Genomic DNA, 11,861 nt, shown 5'->3' with positions numbered 1-11,861 from the left:
TCATTATTTTTTTAAGGGTTTTTTACTATTAGTAAACATTTGTTCTCTCTCTCTCTCTCTCTCTTTTTTTTTGAAAATCGGTGAAGGCGTTTGTACCAATTCCCTTCATCACATATATCGAAAATATCATAATTCACAAGTAATACCCAACCAACACTAGATTGACATGAATCTTTAGGCATACAAGAATTTGTAAGAAGTATAATATTTGTGAAAATTACCAAGGCATCCATATATTGGAGGGCGAGTTACGATAAATGATGAAAGAAAACAGTAAAAATAAATCATTGAATAAGTTTGAGACAACAACAACAATGGAATTGCTTCGTCATTAAAGCTAAATGGTTTAAAGGACAAGTTCAACTTGATATTTCACACTTGTTGAACTTGATGTATTGAGTGTGTGCAGCAATATGATGTAAAACACATCAGTGAAAGGTCGAGGAGATTTTTGAAGTTCCGTTCAAAATTTTTGAAGTTGTAGTGCCATAATCGCTGGATAAGAAGACTATTCTATACAGCTTGTGATTTCACACGGGTACAACTGTACAGCAAAGATTTCTAGCTTTCCTTAAACTTTCACTCCTGTTTAGTAAACTGATATTACTGAATTCACTCAATCTACAATAAATTAAGATGAAATTTTCCTTTAAATGACTATAGAATGCCAAAAAAAAGAAAGTGAATGTATTAAGTATAGTAGTAAAAATACATAAGATATTGGTAAATAGGGAAAGCTTATGATAATATACGTCTAGAGAAACTCTATTTTTCTGCAGAAATCGCTAACTTTAAGAAACCACTTAAAGAAAGGAGGACGGAAATTGGCGTGGTTGAGTTATTTCTTGAAACATTTTGATAATGGTAGCTTGGTGATGCTATCTGAAAATTTCGATATTCAAAGAATCATGGATGGTGTTTTGGAGGGATATGCCACTTCCATAAATTATATTAATGCATTATTGGAGAACTGTAATAATACTGTAGAAAAGGGAAACTGTAACTTCGAAGGTAAGAATAAAACATCGATTAAAAAAAAAGTAGATATTGGTCGGGCTTCGCTTTGTTTGCCCGTGTTAAATGATATGTTAATTCCTTAAAGGCATACGATCGTCATCCCTTATGGTACGTAAACTCCGAACGACCGAAGTTTGTGCATGCAATTGCGCAATGCCAGACTCGGTGCTATATCCATAAACGTGTGGGACAATGCTGCCACTGAGACACGTGTGTGTGTGTGTGTGTGTGCGTGTGTGAGTACGCATCATACACAAACATTGTCACCGCAAATTGCGGTGAATGGAGGAGAGAGGCCAGAAGACGCATGGCTCTTTTGGCCTCTCTTCATGCGCATGCGCACTGAGAGTGTGCGTCCATTCGGAAGCTCTCGTGGCTCGCTCGGACAGCCATTTTGGGTTAGGAAATTTGTAGCACAGAGCTCTTGTAGTCTAGCGTGTTGTTCGCTGACCCATTGAGTCAGCGCTATTCTCATTCGGTGTCACTACATTACCCATTTGATACAGAATGGGGGAGGCAGCGTGTTGCGTTCGTCTCCGTGCCGCACAAACCACTCGCCACGATTAAGTGCCTTTAAGAGTGCAGCTACAACAGTAACTGTTGTATTCCTTTATCTATTATCGGAGAGGGTTGGTATATAACCGTATCTACCGTCTCGGAGATTGATTAATGTGCATACTAAATCCTTCACCATGTTCACCCATTTTACACGCTTTATATGATGAGTGATAATATTAGACGCCATTCGCAATAACGTGACAGTAACGTGACACCGCATCAATAACGTGCTTTTCGCTTTCCTTTACTCTGTTGCAATTGGCGGAAGGGGGCATTCGACATAACACGCTTCTAACAATATGACGCCACGCTTTTTTTTTAAGACTGGGATTGTGTCCAATGGCAATGTGTATGTTTTGATTATATATATATAACACGGTTGCAATATATTGTTATGGCTTAATTTTGTTATTGTTCTCTCAGTATCAACACTTGAGAAGGGCGGCGAGACGCCCGAAAATTTGTGTCAAGAATTAAACCGTTGGTGAATACAGCATGAACTTTGTTGCAGCTTTGTTACTTATATATATATATATATATATATATAAGGTGAAGTGGGTTCAGCCTCGTGCGTTGTGGGTGCTGCATTATCTTTATGTGGTGTGACGGAGGAATGACTGCTCGCAGACGTTGCAGTATGTTCACCAATAGCCTTTTATTCTCCCGAGCTTTCTACCGAGTTACCGGTCCGGCGTTTCAAGGGTTTGAGACGTAACACAAAAGCAGAAAAGAAACCAATTTCCATACATTTGAACAGTTTCCATACATTTGAACAGAATAAGGCAAAAAAAAAGGGAAAATAAAAGCCAAAAGAAATCAACGGATATAGACAGTAACATGACATTCACTTCAACGGAGCTGCAAAATTATGACATAAATAGTATAAATAGCAATAACAGCAGTAATGATTGCAATGAAATCATTCGAAATACATCAACCAACGTATAGGTTAAAACACACTGGTTACTTTTTAAAGCGTTGGGGGTATGCCTGCTGTGTTTGGTGTCAGTGGGATGAGTGTGAGGGGTTCGCAAACGTGATGTGGGTGTAGTGAAGTGTGAGGGGGTGTAAATTGGACTGCTTTGTAATAATGGCTGGTCTCCAGGCAGGAATGCGTCGTCTGCATCACAAATAAGCACCATGTCCGTTAGAATACGCAGAATAAGCAGTAGCTGGTCAGGATACATCTTCCTCACTTCAAAATCCAAGCTCTTTCCAATAGCTGGAGAGTATCAAACTCAAACCAGCTGTTGCCCGCGAAACTTCAATAATATTGACAACCCATGCACCCTTCCTATATCACATACACTCTACACATCACATGACATCATGTTCCAGCGTTTTCCACTCCTCACTGATTGGTCTCTATAATACTGAAAACTTGTTAAACTCACCCAAGCTTACACAACTATTTTACATAATAATACTATCATGAATATTCACGTTCAGTTCACAGGATAGATTCATAGATCCCTAGATCAAGGATCAATGATGGACTTTTTTTTCTCATGCAACGCTAGAGTAGGGGCATACGGCGATAGGTATAATTACCCCCCCCCCCCCGAAATTGGAGAAAAAATAGCAATTATTCTGTGCATGCCTCTATCTTTGTCAGTCTGACCAGATAGGAAGTCGTTTGTTTGTTTGTTTGTTTGTTTGTTTGGCTGGTTGTGTGTTTTTTTTTTTTAAGTTTACATCTGAGAAGACGGCTGGATAGCCCATATGAAGTTGCACTATTGTAGCTGGTCTTCCATGGGGGTCCAGTTGGGTGTAAGGCGGGACCACTGCACCCGAGTAAACACTCTGCTCATTGATAACATGAGGAATACATGAAGAGGGATTTTTTACATGCATGAGTTGCGACTGTCTCACACATGGGACCTTCATTTTACGTCCTTTTTGCGAGGGACAGAGCTTTTTGCCTGTTACAAGAGGGGACAGTGTGATTACACACAACATTGCTCAGTCCAGACTCGGGAATCGTCCCTTGGATCGTGAGGCAGACGGGCTGCCGACTGAGCTAGCTTACTGCCCAAACATTGAACTTTAATTTTCAAAATCATGCCGATGTAAGATTGAAGGCACACACTCACACGTGCGCGCGCGCGCGCGTGCACATACACACACACACACACACACACACACAAATATATTATATATATTACATTCCCATTAATGATAATAATGGTAAATTGTAATGACAATCACAGACAGTGCAATTCATGGTAAATATTCTTTGCTGAAAAAAAAATCACAGAAAGAACAAGCGACAAGAATGCGCATGATACTTCTTTTCTCAGTCTGAGTAAGGTCCAAAGTGCATGCTTTTCTAATGGAGCTTCGTCCTGTTCCAAGGTACCCTCTGGGCGGATTTTTTTTTTTTTTTTGCTATATACATATATGTTATGCCAGGTAAATATTTTAGACAAGTTCTACTGTGTCTGGTGAAGCGCAAAGTGTCTGTTCTTTGATCGAACGATAACAGAGCGGTGGGCCTGACACTCCGTTCTGGTTCTTGATCGTACACTGACTCGCAATTCTTGGAGTGAAGTCAGAACTGCCGAGTCACTGCAATCTGGTAACTCCTTGCTGTAATTATGGGGCTGATGAAGAATGCTGCCCTTATGGGTGTGACAGCCATCTTGGTGGTGTTCCTGCCAAGATGCTTTCAGACTCCACCACCTGTCATCACAGAGGGTTATGTAGCTCCTGGATTCGAAGACGTCCTAGAGGCTTTCAAGTGAGTCGTCGTTAAAAGTGTATTCATCTGGCTTCCTGTTCAGAAAGACCATATTATTCACTTAGATTATTAAAAGTACCTTAACATCGATCTACCAGTCACTGCAAACCAAATGCATGATACATTATGTATTTTGTTCCACTGTCAAACGATAAAGGAAAGTCTACAGCAGGTGCTTTCTCATCGTAAATATTACAGCATGAAAACTAGATTTCTTTCAGAGAAATGGGGGAAAAGTTGAGTTTGATTCCAAATACATGTAGTATCGGAGATTACATGTAGACTGCTGTGTATGCTGTTAGCATAGAAATAAATTGAAAATAATCTAAATTTATACCTGCCTATACTTATTGAAAGGAGCAGTGTTTTGAGAACTATCTCGATCTTGAACTATAAATATTTCACGACAGATTAATCAACAGTTTTCAAGTGCTTAGAAGGGCTGTGAAATAATCTGAAATGGTGAATGAATGGGACAACGGACTAAATAAACCATTTTCACTCTGATCCTATAAAATTCCACTCCAATCAAGATAGTGCAGTGCAACGTGTCTCCTAGCATCGACTCTTAGCAGCTACACTATAAAGAGCAAGGAGAAAGGATTAGCGTGTACCGGCAACAACAGGCAACAACAAGGAAGCATCAGACACGGACACATAGTTATGTAAATGGATAAGGAACAGATAGTTCCAGATTATAATTATTTCGTGGATGATCTTTCATTCAAATTATAATCGTCAAAAATAATTAACTCTTGTTCTATCTTTGACACAGAGCAAACTTTGAGAGTGGTCGAGATCCTCGTACTGGAGGAGCGGCATTTGCTGCCTATCATCGGGGAAAGAAAGTCGTCGATATTTGGGGTGGCTTTGCAGATTATGAGAGCAAGCAGAAATGGCGGCAAGACACCATCTCCATTTTCTTCTCATCAACGAAAGGTGAATTTCATCTTTGTTTTTTATTTTTTCAATTATTGTAAACGTCAATTTCAGGCATGATGATTATGGTAAACCTGTTTTCAAACTTGCTAACAGAAATGAGAAGAAGCTTGATCGAAAATACCCCCGCGAGATTTATCATCACAATGACAGATGTGAAACGACACAAATGATCAGATGTTCGTGTTCTTACCAGTGTAGCAAGGTATTAAATTGCATCAGGGAATTTAGATAGAGCAGAAAAAAAATACACCCTGTGACCCTCTTTGTGCTGATATAAGGTATTTTCATGATACACAATCATGTTGAACCACACACGTATTCTAATTCGAATAAGAGAGTAGTATCGTTCTCACACACAGGCAAAGTCCGGAAATGGAACGGGGGGTCGACCCGACGTCTCTTGCAGCGGATGGAGTGATTTGGCAACATACCAATTTCTTGTTATTCTGGCAAAATGTCACAACTTTAAGGTGAACTTGTTTACGCAAAGCTATTAATTTTCCATGTACATTGATAATTCTCAGGGAGTATAAGTTAGTTCACTCCGGCCTTTTCAACTTTGTCAGGGGTGGAGCTGCGGCCCCATACTCCCATTTAAAACTGCACCTCTGGTCTGGTTTTTGTGGTTATATTTTGTTGGTGGTGGTTTTTTTTAATAGGTAAGCGTGGAGTTTTCTGTTTGCCTTCATTTAGTCACTGGACATTCCTCTAGCAAAAATCAAGGAGATTAGTACTTCAACCCTTATTTCCCGGATTGCAATTATTTCTTTCTCCCGATGTAGGAGTTGCGTCAGTGTGCATTGCCATGCTCGTAGATCGAGGTTTGCTGGACTACAACAAACCAGTCGCCCACTACTGGCCGGAATTCGCACAGAAGGGCAAAGAGAAGGTTACCGTCAAAGACATGATGGAGCATAAGGTCATTAAATCTTTTATAAGGAAATGTGAACGGTCTCGTAACAAGTAATCAATGGTGAAAAGACTTTAAAAATCTGAAAGGGAGGAAGACAAAGCGTAAAATTCATTTGAAACAAAAGTGACCGATTGATATGGTAAGGTGAAATTATGTACAAACGAGTACATTAAAATGTTAATTTGTTTTTGAAACATACATTCACAAACTTAAAAGAATGTGCAATTGAAAATGGCACTAATTTTACAATGTAGATAGTATTTATCGACGTGCTATTACATCTTAATGATAGAATCTATTCTTACGTGAATCGCTTTCACATTAATGGCATGTATGATACATGTTTGTGATTGACACATAATTGCAAGTAGTTTTACTTACTCTTATAAGGCGGGACTTGCCGTATCCGCACCACCTGGTTTGAGCCTGGACTTGTTACAAGACGTTGCCAAGGCGGGAGAACTCATGGCAAGGACAGAGCCACAATGGGAGTATGATGGCCACACCCATGGTTACCATGGTTTCACATTTGGACCACTAGCCAATGAGCTTTTGCGGAGAGTTGACCCTCAACATCGAACTCTGGGACAGTTTTTCAAGGAGGAGATAGCAGAGCCTTTCGGTAATGTCCATTGATAATATGTTCAGTCAGTCATATTGATTCCTTATTAAGAAAAGGTGGACGTAATGGTTTATCTTGGTTATTAAATTCCTATGGTTCTTTGATTGGAAAATGAAATAAGTTTCGTTATTTTGAAAGTTCATTATTCCGAAAATGTAAAAAAAAAAAAGGTGTTCGTGTATCCATAGATTTTAGGCGTTATTCAGACGGTTCGTTAATCGGAAAGTCAAATAAGGTTCGTTATCATTATACCGAAGGTTTGTGAATATGAAAATGAAGTATAAAGGGTCGAATTTCAGTATCAGGTACGTTTATCCCAAAATGGTTTGTTAGTCCGAAAATGAAAAAAAAAATAAGAAGGAAAAGTACTTATACTTACAAACCTTCGTAATTAGGTACTTTACATTTCGTTTTCGGCTTCACGAATCTTATTTCATTTTCGCAATAATGAACCTTCAGAATCACGAACTGTAACCGAAGGGCGAGGGGCGGTAGACAGTGGTTGAAATAAGAGAAAGCAAACAAAACGATTGAATATTATGACAAAGAGAGAGAGAGGGGGGGGGGGGATTTGTGTTCTTTGCAGCCAGTCACGTATCATAATTGTCTGTTATCATTTCCAATAAGAACCTACTCCTACAGTAGCTTAACATATTATCTCCTTGATGGAAATGGTTTCTCGTGATTTCCAGCTGCTAGTAGCGCAAATTCACCATTGTGCAGTAAACACGTACGTAAAGTCCTTAGGACTCATTCACTGTTCAAACTTAAATCCCTGCTTTTTTAATCTTTGGCTTTTTAAAGGATAATGTCTATAACATGACTTAACAAGCACACAAGAACCCTCTCGCACAAACACATGCACATTTTTTTTTTTTTGCTAATGCTGTTTAAATCTATTTCCTTTCAGGTATAGATTTCCACATCGGTCTTCCATTGGAAAGCAACCACCGCGTCGCCCGCCTTCTCGTGGACCGTCGCCCGGTATTGCTGCAATTCCTTGACAGTATAGGGACTTCGGCTGGAAGACAAGCTGTAAAACACATGATAGCCACAAACGCCATGGGAGAAATGCTGGACAATGTGAATGAAATGGCAGATGTACGTATACATGAACATCCCCCCCCCCCCAACACACACAATGTAGCAAAGGTCGAGGATGTGAAGTTTGTATTCAAGCGTTCTTTGCCCCCGCTCTTTGTCACACCCTCGACTTTTTTCTGTTCAGAAAACTCGATGTGAGATCGTACTGCAATATTGTTACAGATTATCTGGTCATATTATGTCGCAATACAAAAAAGCCTCCGACTGGATCGCCCTATACCAGCTAACTCCATCACTCCCGAGTCTCCATAATTATTTGTTCCCCTTACCCACCCCCTCCCCCCGTCCCGTCCATCTCTCTTTATATACAGCAAGTTGTGTTATCTTGTTCTTTAAATTATCAAAGAACTGTTTCGTACATACACCACAATATCTATATAGTTCGTATTTTCTCATTTCCGTCATGTTTTTGTTGAACCAGGTTGTATCGACTTGCATTTTTTAATGTCTTTCTTCTTCTTTTTTTTTTTTTGGGGGGGGGGGGCTAGTATAAGTTGAGATGTCTGTTCTGTGTCATGTCCAATAATAATTTGCTCTACTCTTCATGTTCATTAAAACGTCTTTTTCTGAGCAGTGTATTGGTATTTCTATTGTGTTTTTATACGTCTTTCAATGTTTTCCTTCGTTGTTCGGTTAATTTAAGATGATGATCATCACTGATAGCACTTAACTGCCGACAAGAGAATATTCTTAGCGTCAACTTCAAAAATATGAAAGAAAGTCATTTGCATGGAATATTAACTATAGAGGTTTAGGCATGCCACAATGTATGCATTCACACACACTCTCTGTACACCATTTCATTATAAGCATTTGTCATTTGACATTTTGAAGTTTTGCTTATTTCTGCAAAACAGTTCTTGTACAGTGGATATGACTATGCAAATGAATAAGCTAACACGTTATACCCTAACAAATTTCCATTGATCGTGTATCAAAAAGAAATGACGAAAATTCAATTCTTCTGTCATTGAAGTCTGAAACATGATGTTATTCCTGTCCTGGTTAAATAACTTCAGAATAGTGATCAGTTAGAGATACGAGGATTTGAGTCTCGGGCATAATTGCGTTTGAATGAAAAACAGGAAACTTCAAAATTTTATGTACAAACTATATGGTAAGTTGTGAAGGGTTGACATGCTCACTTTTCCATTTGCATATTCATATTGATTTTTCAAGAACTGTCCCCCCCCCCCAAAAAAAAAAAAAGAAAAAGAAAAAGAAAACATGATAGCGAAAACTTCAAAATGTCGTAACTTCCTTATTTTTTCCGATTTCGATCAATATATTTCAATATTTTACTCTTCCTTATCAGACTAACTTATATTTGGACTTGATTTCCCCTTTAAATTGTTTTTATCATTATACATAGGATTATTCCACTTCACCTATAACATAATCACCCACTTCGCTTCACCTACATCAAAATGATACGTATCTGACGGGGCAATCTGCCTGACGGCACGGCCCCAATAAAACCCAATAACAACGAAAAGAGAGCATTAAACTGTTAAAAACGTTTGTGTCTTTTGGACAGTTCGGAGTTTTTAACGATCCCGCGTACAGAGCCATTGAAGTGCCTTCAGCCAATGGTATCGGGTCTGCGGCTGGCCTCGCAAAGGTGCGTATGAAAAAAAAAATGGCGGCTATGTAGTAAACGTGGTGCTATCTGCCAAAGTGATCAGTATGAATAGGATATAATAGATATGATTATTTCCATGGTGTAAAATGCCAAATAGGAAGTAATTTAGGTATGAATCCAAAGTTTATTTGATTTAAAAAAATGTTTTTGAAATGAATGAGATATCCCAAACAAAGTTATGCTTATCAAAGGTGAGACCCACTTTCTATATATTAAGTTTGCATCCTTTTACTGTATTATTTGATATCTTATCCATTTCAAACCCCATTTTCATAGAATCGTATGCTTTTCAACATTTCATATAGTGGTTTTTAAGTATATGTCACAAGATTTAAAAGGTGAATTGTCACCTAATGAATATTTTACTATCCCTTTAAACTTCTCTATTTTGCACTTACAAATTACTTAAACAAGCTGGAAATTTGACCCAGTAATTTTAATGTACATATTTTTTATATCCAGCATTTCCGTATACTTACAATATTTTGTAAGCTTATCCTTTATTATGTATTATGATGTTTCTGTAAAATATCTATATGTTTCTATTAGAAATGGAAAATTAATGAATTAATGAAAGAATGAATATATGAAATATGTATGTCCATTTCCGATTGAATAAAAAAATGTGATGTTCTTCTGTTTCAAGCTCTACGGAATAATTTCATCTGGTGGCATAGACCCAGTTACTAATAGAACTCTGCTGTCGAAGGAGAGAATCGACGATTTTCTGAATTTCGAGCCTCCTTCTGTCGACAGAACTCTTGGTCTTCCTCTCTCCTTCAGTCGCGGGATGATGAAAATCGATCAATTTGTGGTATGTTGCCAATCAGGCTGTAAAAGATGACCATGCTACTTATAAAGTCAAACCTGTCTATAGCTGCCACTCAAGGGACACGAAAAAGTGACCGTTATAGACAGATGAATGCTTTATATATGACCAGGTTCGTTGGCTTTTCTCTCTAAGGAATAGTTTTAATGGTCGTATACGGAAGGTGGCCGCTATAGAAAAATGGCGGCTGAGGCAGGTTTGACTGTAACTGGTTTCGTATTTGAACACAGTGAAACTATAACAGTTTTATAGTAGTGATTTCATTTTCAAGTCAAGTCTTAAACGTATACATCTCGTTCCACACAGTACCGGATCATATTTTCTCCGCTTTTCCGCACCTTGATTGGCTAATGTTAGTATCATACATCTCTATTTTTTTATATCCCTCTCATAAACAATTCTGTCATAAATGATTATTGTACATGAGACCCTCGCTATTGTTATTTGATGAGTCAAAGTAATGATATAATTAACATCAAGATAGCTATTTCAAAGGTGAACGTTCCTTTGCTTTAAAAGGTTATATTTTGTTACCCTATATAAATTTCACATTTCTTTTTACATAACTGAACTTATGCCCGTGATTCTAATGTCTATATTCGAAGGATCGAGTTATGATTTAATATGTGAACTGACCTGACGTTCTCCTTCTTTTCGTAGGACGGAGTGACAATGTTTGGGCACCCAGGAGCTGGCGGACAATACGGTTGTGCAGACCCGGGGCATCAGGTTGGATTCGCCTACGTCAGTAGCACCATGCTTCCATATCTTCTGGGTGAAGATCCTCGGTCTAATCAACTCGTTCAGAGTCTGTATAGATGTGTCCAAAAACTTGAACATCTATAATCAATATGGGTTTTTTACCATTAATACAAATTTTTCACCTTTTTTTTTTAACTAGGTGAAGGTGTCTGTAGCTTCCCTTCATCACATTTATCGCAATATTTCACAACGTAATTCGCTACCAAAAATGGATTGACATGAATCTTTGGGCATACAAGAATTTGTAAAATGTATAATATTTGTGAAAATTGCCGAGACATCCATAATATCGGAGGACGAGTGTCGGTAAACAATTCAAGATCACAATAAAATAAAATATCCTTGAATCAGCTTGAGACAACAACAACAACAACAACAACAATGTAATAGATTCATGATTAAAGCTAAATGGTATAAAGGACAAGGTCAGCTTGAGACATGTGTATTGACTCAGTGTGTGCTGCAATATTAGTAGAACTCGTCAGTGAAAGTTTGAGGAAAATCTGACAATCCCATCAAAGGTTAGCCATTTTTGAAGGTTTTCGCTAGGGATGAAGGGGGAGGCCCCGAAAATTCGCTAGGGATGAAGGGGAGGCCCCGAAAATTTGGATTTTGAATTTAAACTGCCATTTAATGTATTTCTCTATTGTGACATTATTATTGCTATTTCTAGTACTGTCAATACGCGGAGCAATTACAATATAATATATTAATATGTAAGGTGAAGTGGGC

At 38.3% G+C, this 11,861-nt stretch overlaps 2 protein-coding genes across 2 annotated transcripts; both read left to right on the top strand.

Moving 5' to 3' along the window:
* The first annotated feature begins 4,172 nt into the window (after positions 1–4,172).
* LOC139727276 (beta-lactamase domain-containing protein 2-like) lies at positions 4,173–6,224 on the top strand. Its single transcript, XM_071638231.1, has 3 exons — positions 4,173–4,315; positions 5,091–5,254; positions 6,040–6,224. The coding sequence occupies exons 1-3, from the start codon at positions 4,173–4,175 to the stop codon at positions 6,222–6,224; spliced, it is 492 nt and encodes a 163-aa protein (XP_071494332.1).
* Positions 6,225–6,517: 293 nt separating this feature from the next.
* On the top strand, positions 6,518–11,213 carry LOC139727274 (beta-lactamase domain-containing protein 2-like). Its single transcript, XM_071638230.1, has 5 exons — positions 6,518–6,792; positions 7,703–7,893; positions 9,434–9,517; positions 10,185–10,352; positions 11,028–11,213. Exons 1-5 carry the CDS (start codon positions 6,636–6,638, stop codon positions 11,211–11,213), a joined length of 786 nt encoding a protein of 261 aa, XP_071494331.1. The 5' UTR covers positions 6,518–6,635.
* The last annotated feature ends 648 nt before the right edge of the window (positions 11,214–11,861 follow it).

This window comes from Diadema antillarum, unplaced genomic scaffold, assembly GCF_040938485.1.
Source record: "Diadema antillarum isolate AM-2024a unplaced genomic scaffold, OU_Dant_1.0 seq00000124_RagTag, whole genome shotgun sequence".
Classification (NCBI taxonomy): domain Eukaryota; kingdom Metazoa; phylum Echinodermata; class Echinoidea; order Diadematoida; family Diadematidae; genus Diadema; species Diadema antillarum.
The sequence above is the reverse complement of the archived record's forward strand: the minus strand, read 5'-3'. Positions and strand labels throughout refer to the sequence as shown.

What these genes read in the sequence shown, in the direction of transcription:
- LOC139727276 (XM_071638231.1), top strand. Translation starts at nt 4,173, where the DNA reads ATGGGGCTGATGAAGAATGCTGCCCTTATGGGTGTGACAGCCATCTTG. An exon ending in GACGTCCTAGAGGCTTTCAA is followed by an intron (nt 4,316 to 5,090) that starts GTGAGTCGTCGT and finishes TCTTTGACACAG; the next exon opens with AGCAAACTTTGAGAGTGGTC. An exon ending in TTTCTTCTCATCAACGAAAG is followed by an intron (nt 5,255 to 6,039) that starts GTGAATTTCATC and finishes CTCCCGATGTAG; the next exon opens with GAGTTGCGTCAGTGTGCATT.
- LOC139727274 (XM_071638230.1), top strand. Translation starts at nt 6,636, where the DNA reads ATGGCAAGGACAGAGCCACAATGGGAGTATGATGGCCACACCCATGGT. An exon ending in CTGCGGCTGGCCTCGCAAAG is followed by an intron (nt 9,518 to 10,184) that starts GTGCGTATGAAA and finishes TTCTGTTTCAAG; the next exon opens with CTCTACGGAATAATTTCATC. An exon ending in TGAAAATCGATCAATTTGTG is followed by an intron (nt 10,353 to 11,027) that starts GTATGTTGCCAA and finishes TTCTTTTCGTAG; the next exon opens with GACGGAGTGACAATGTTTGG.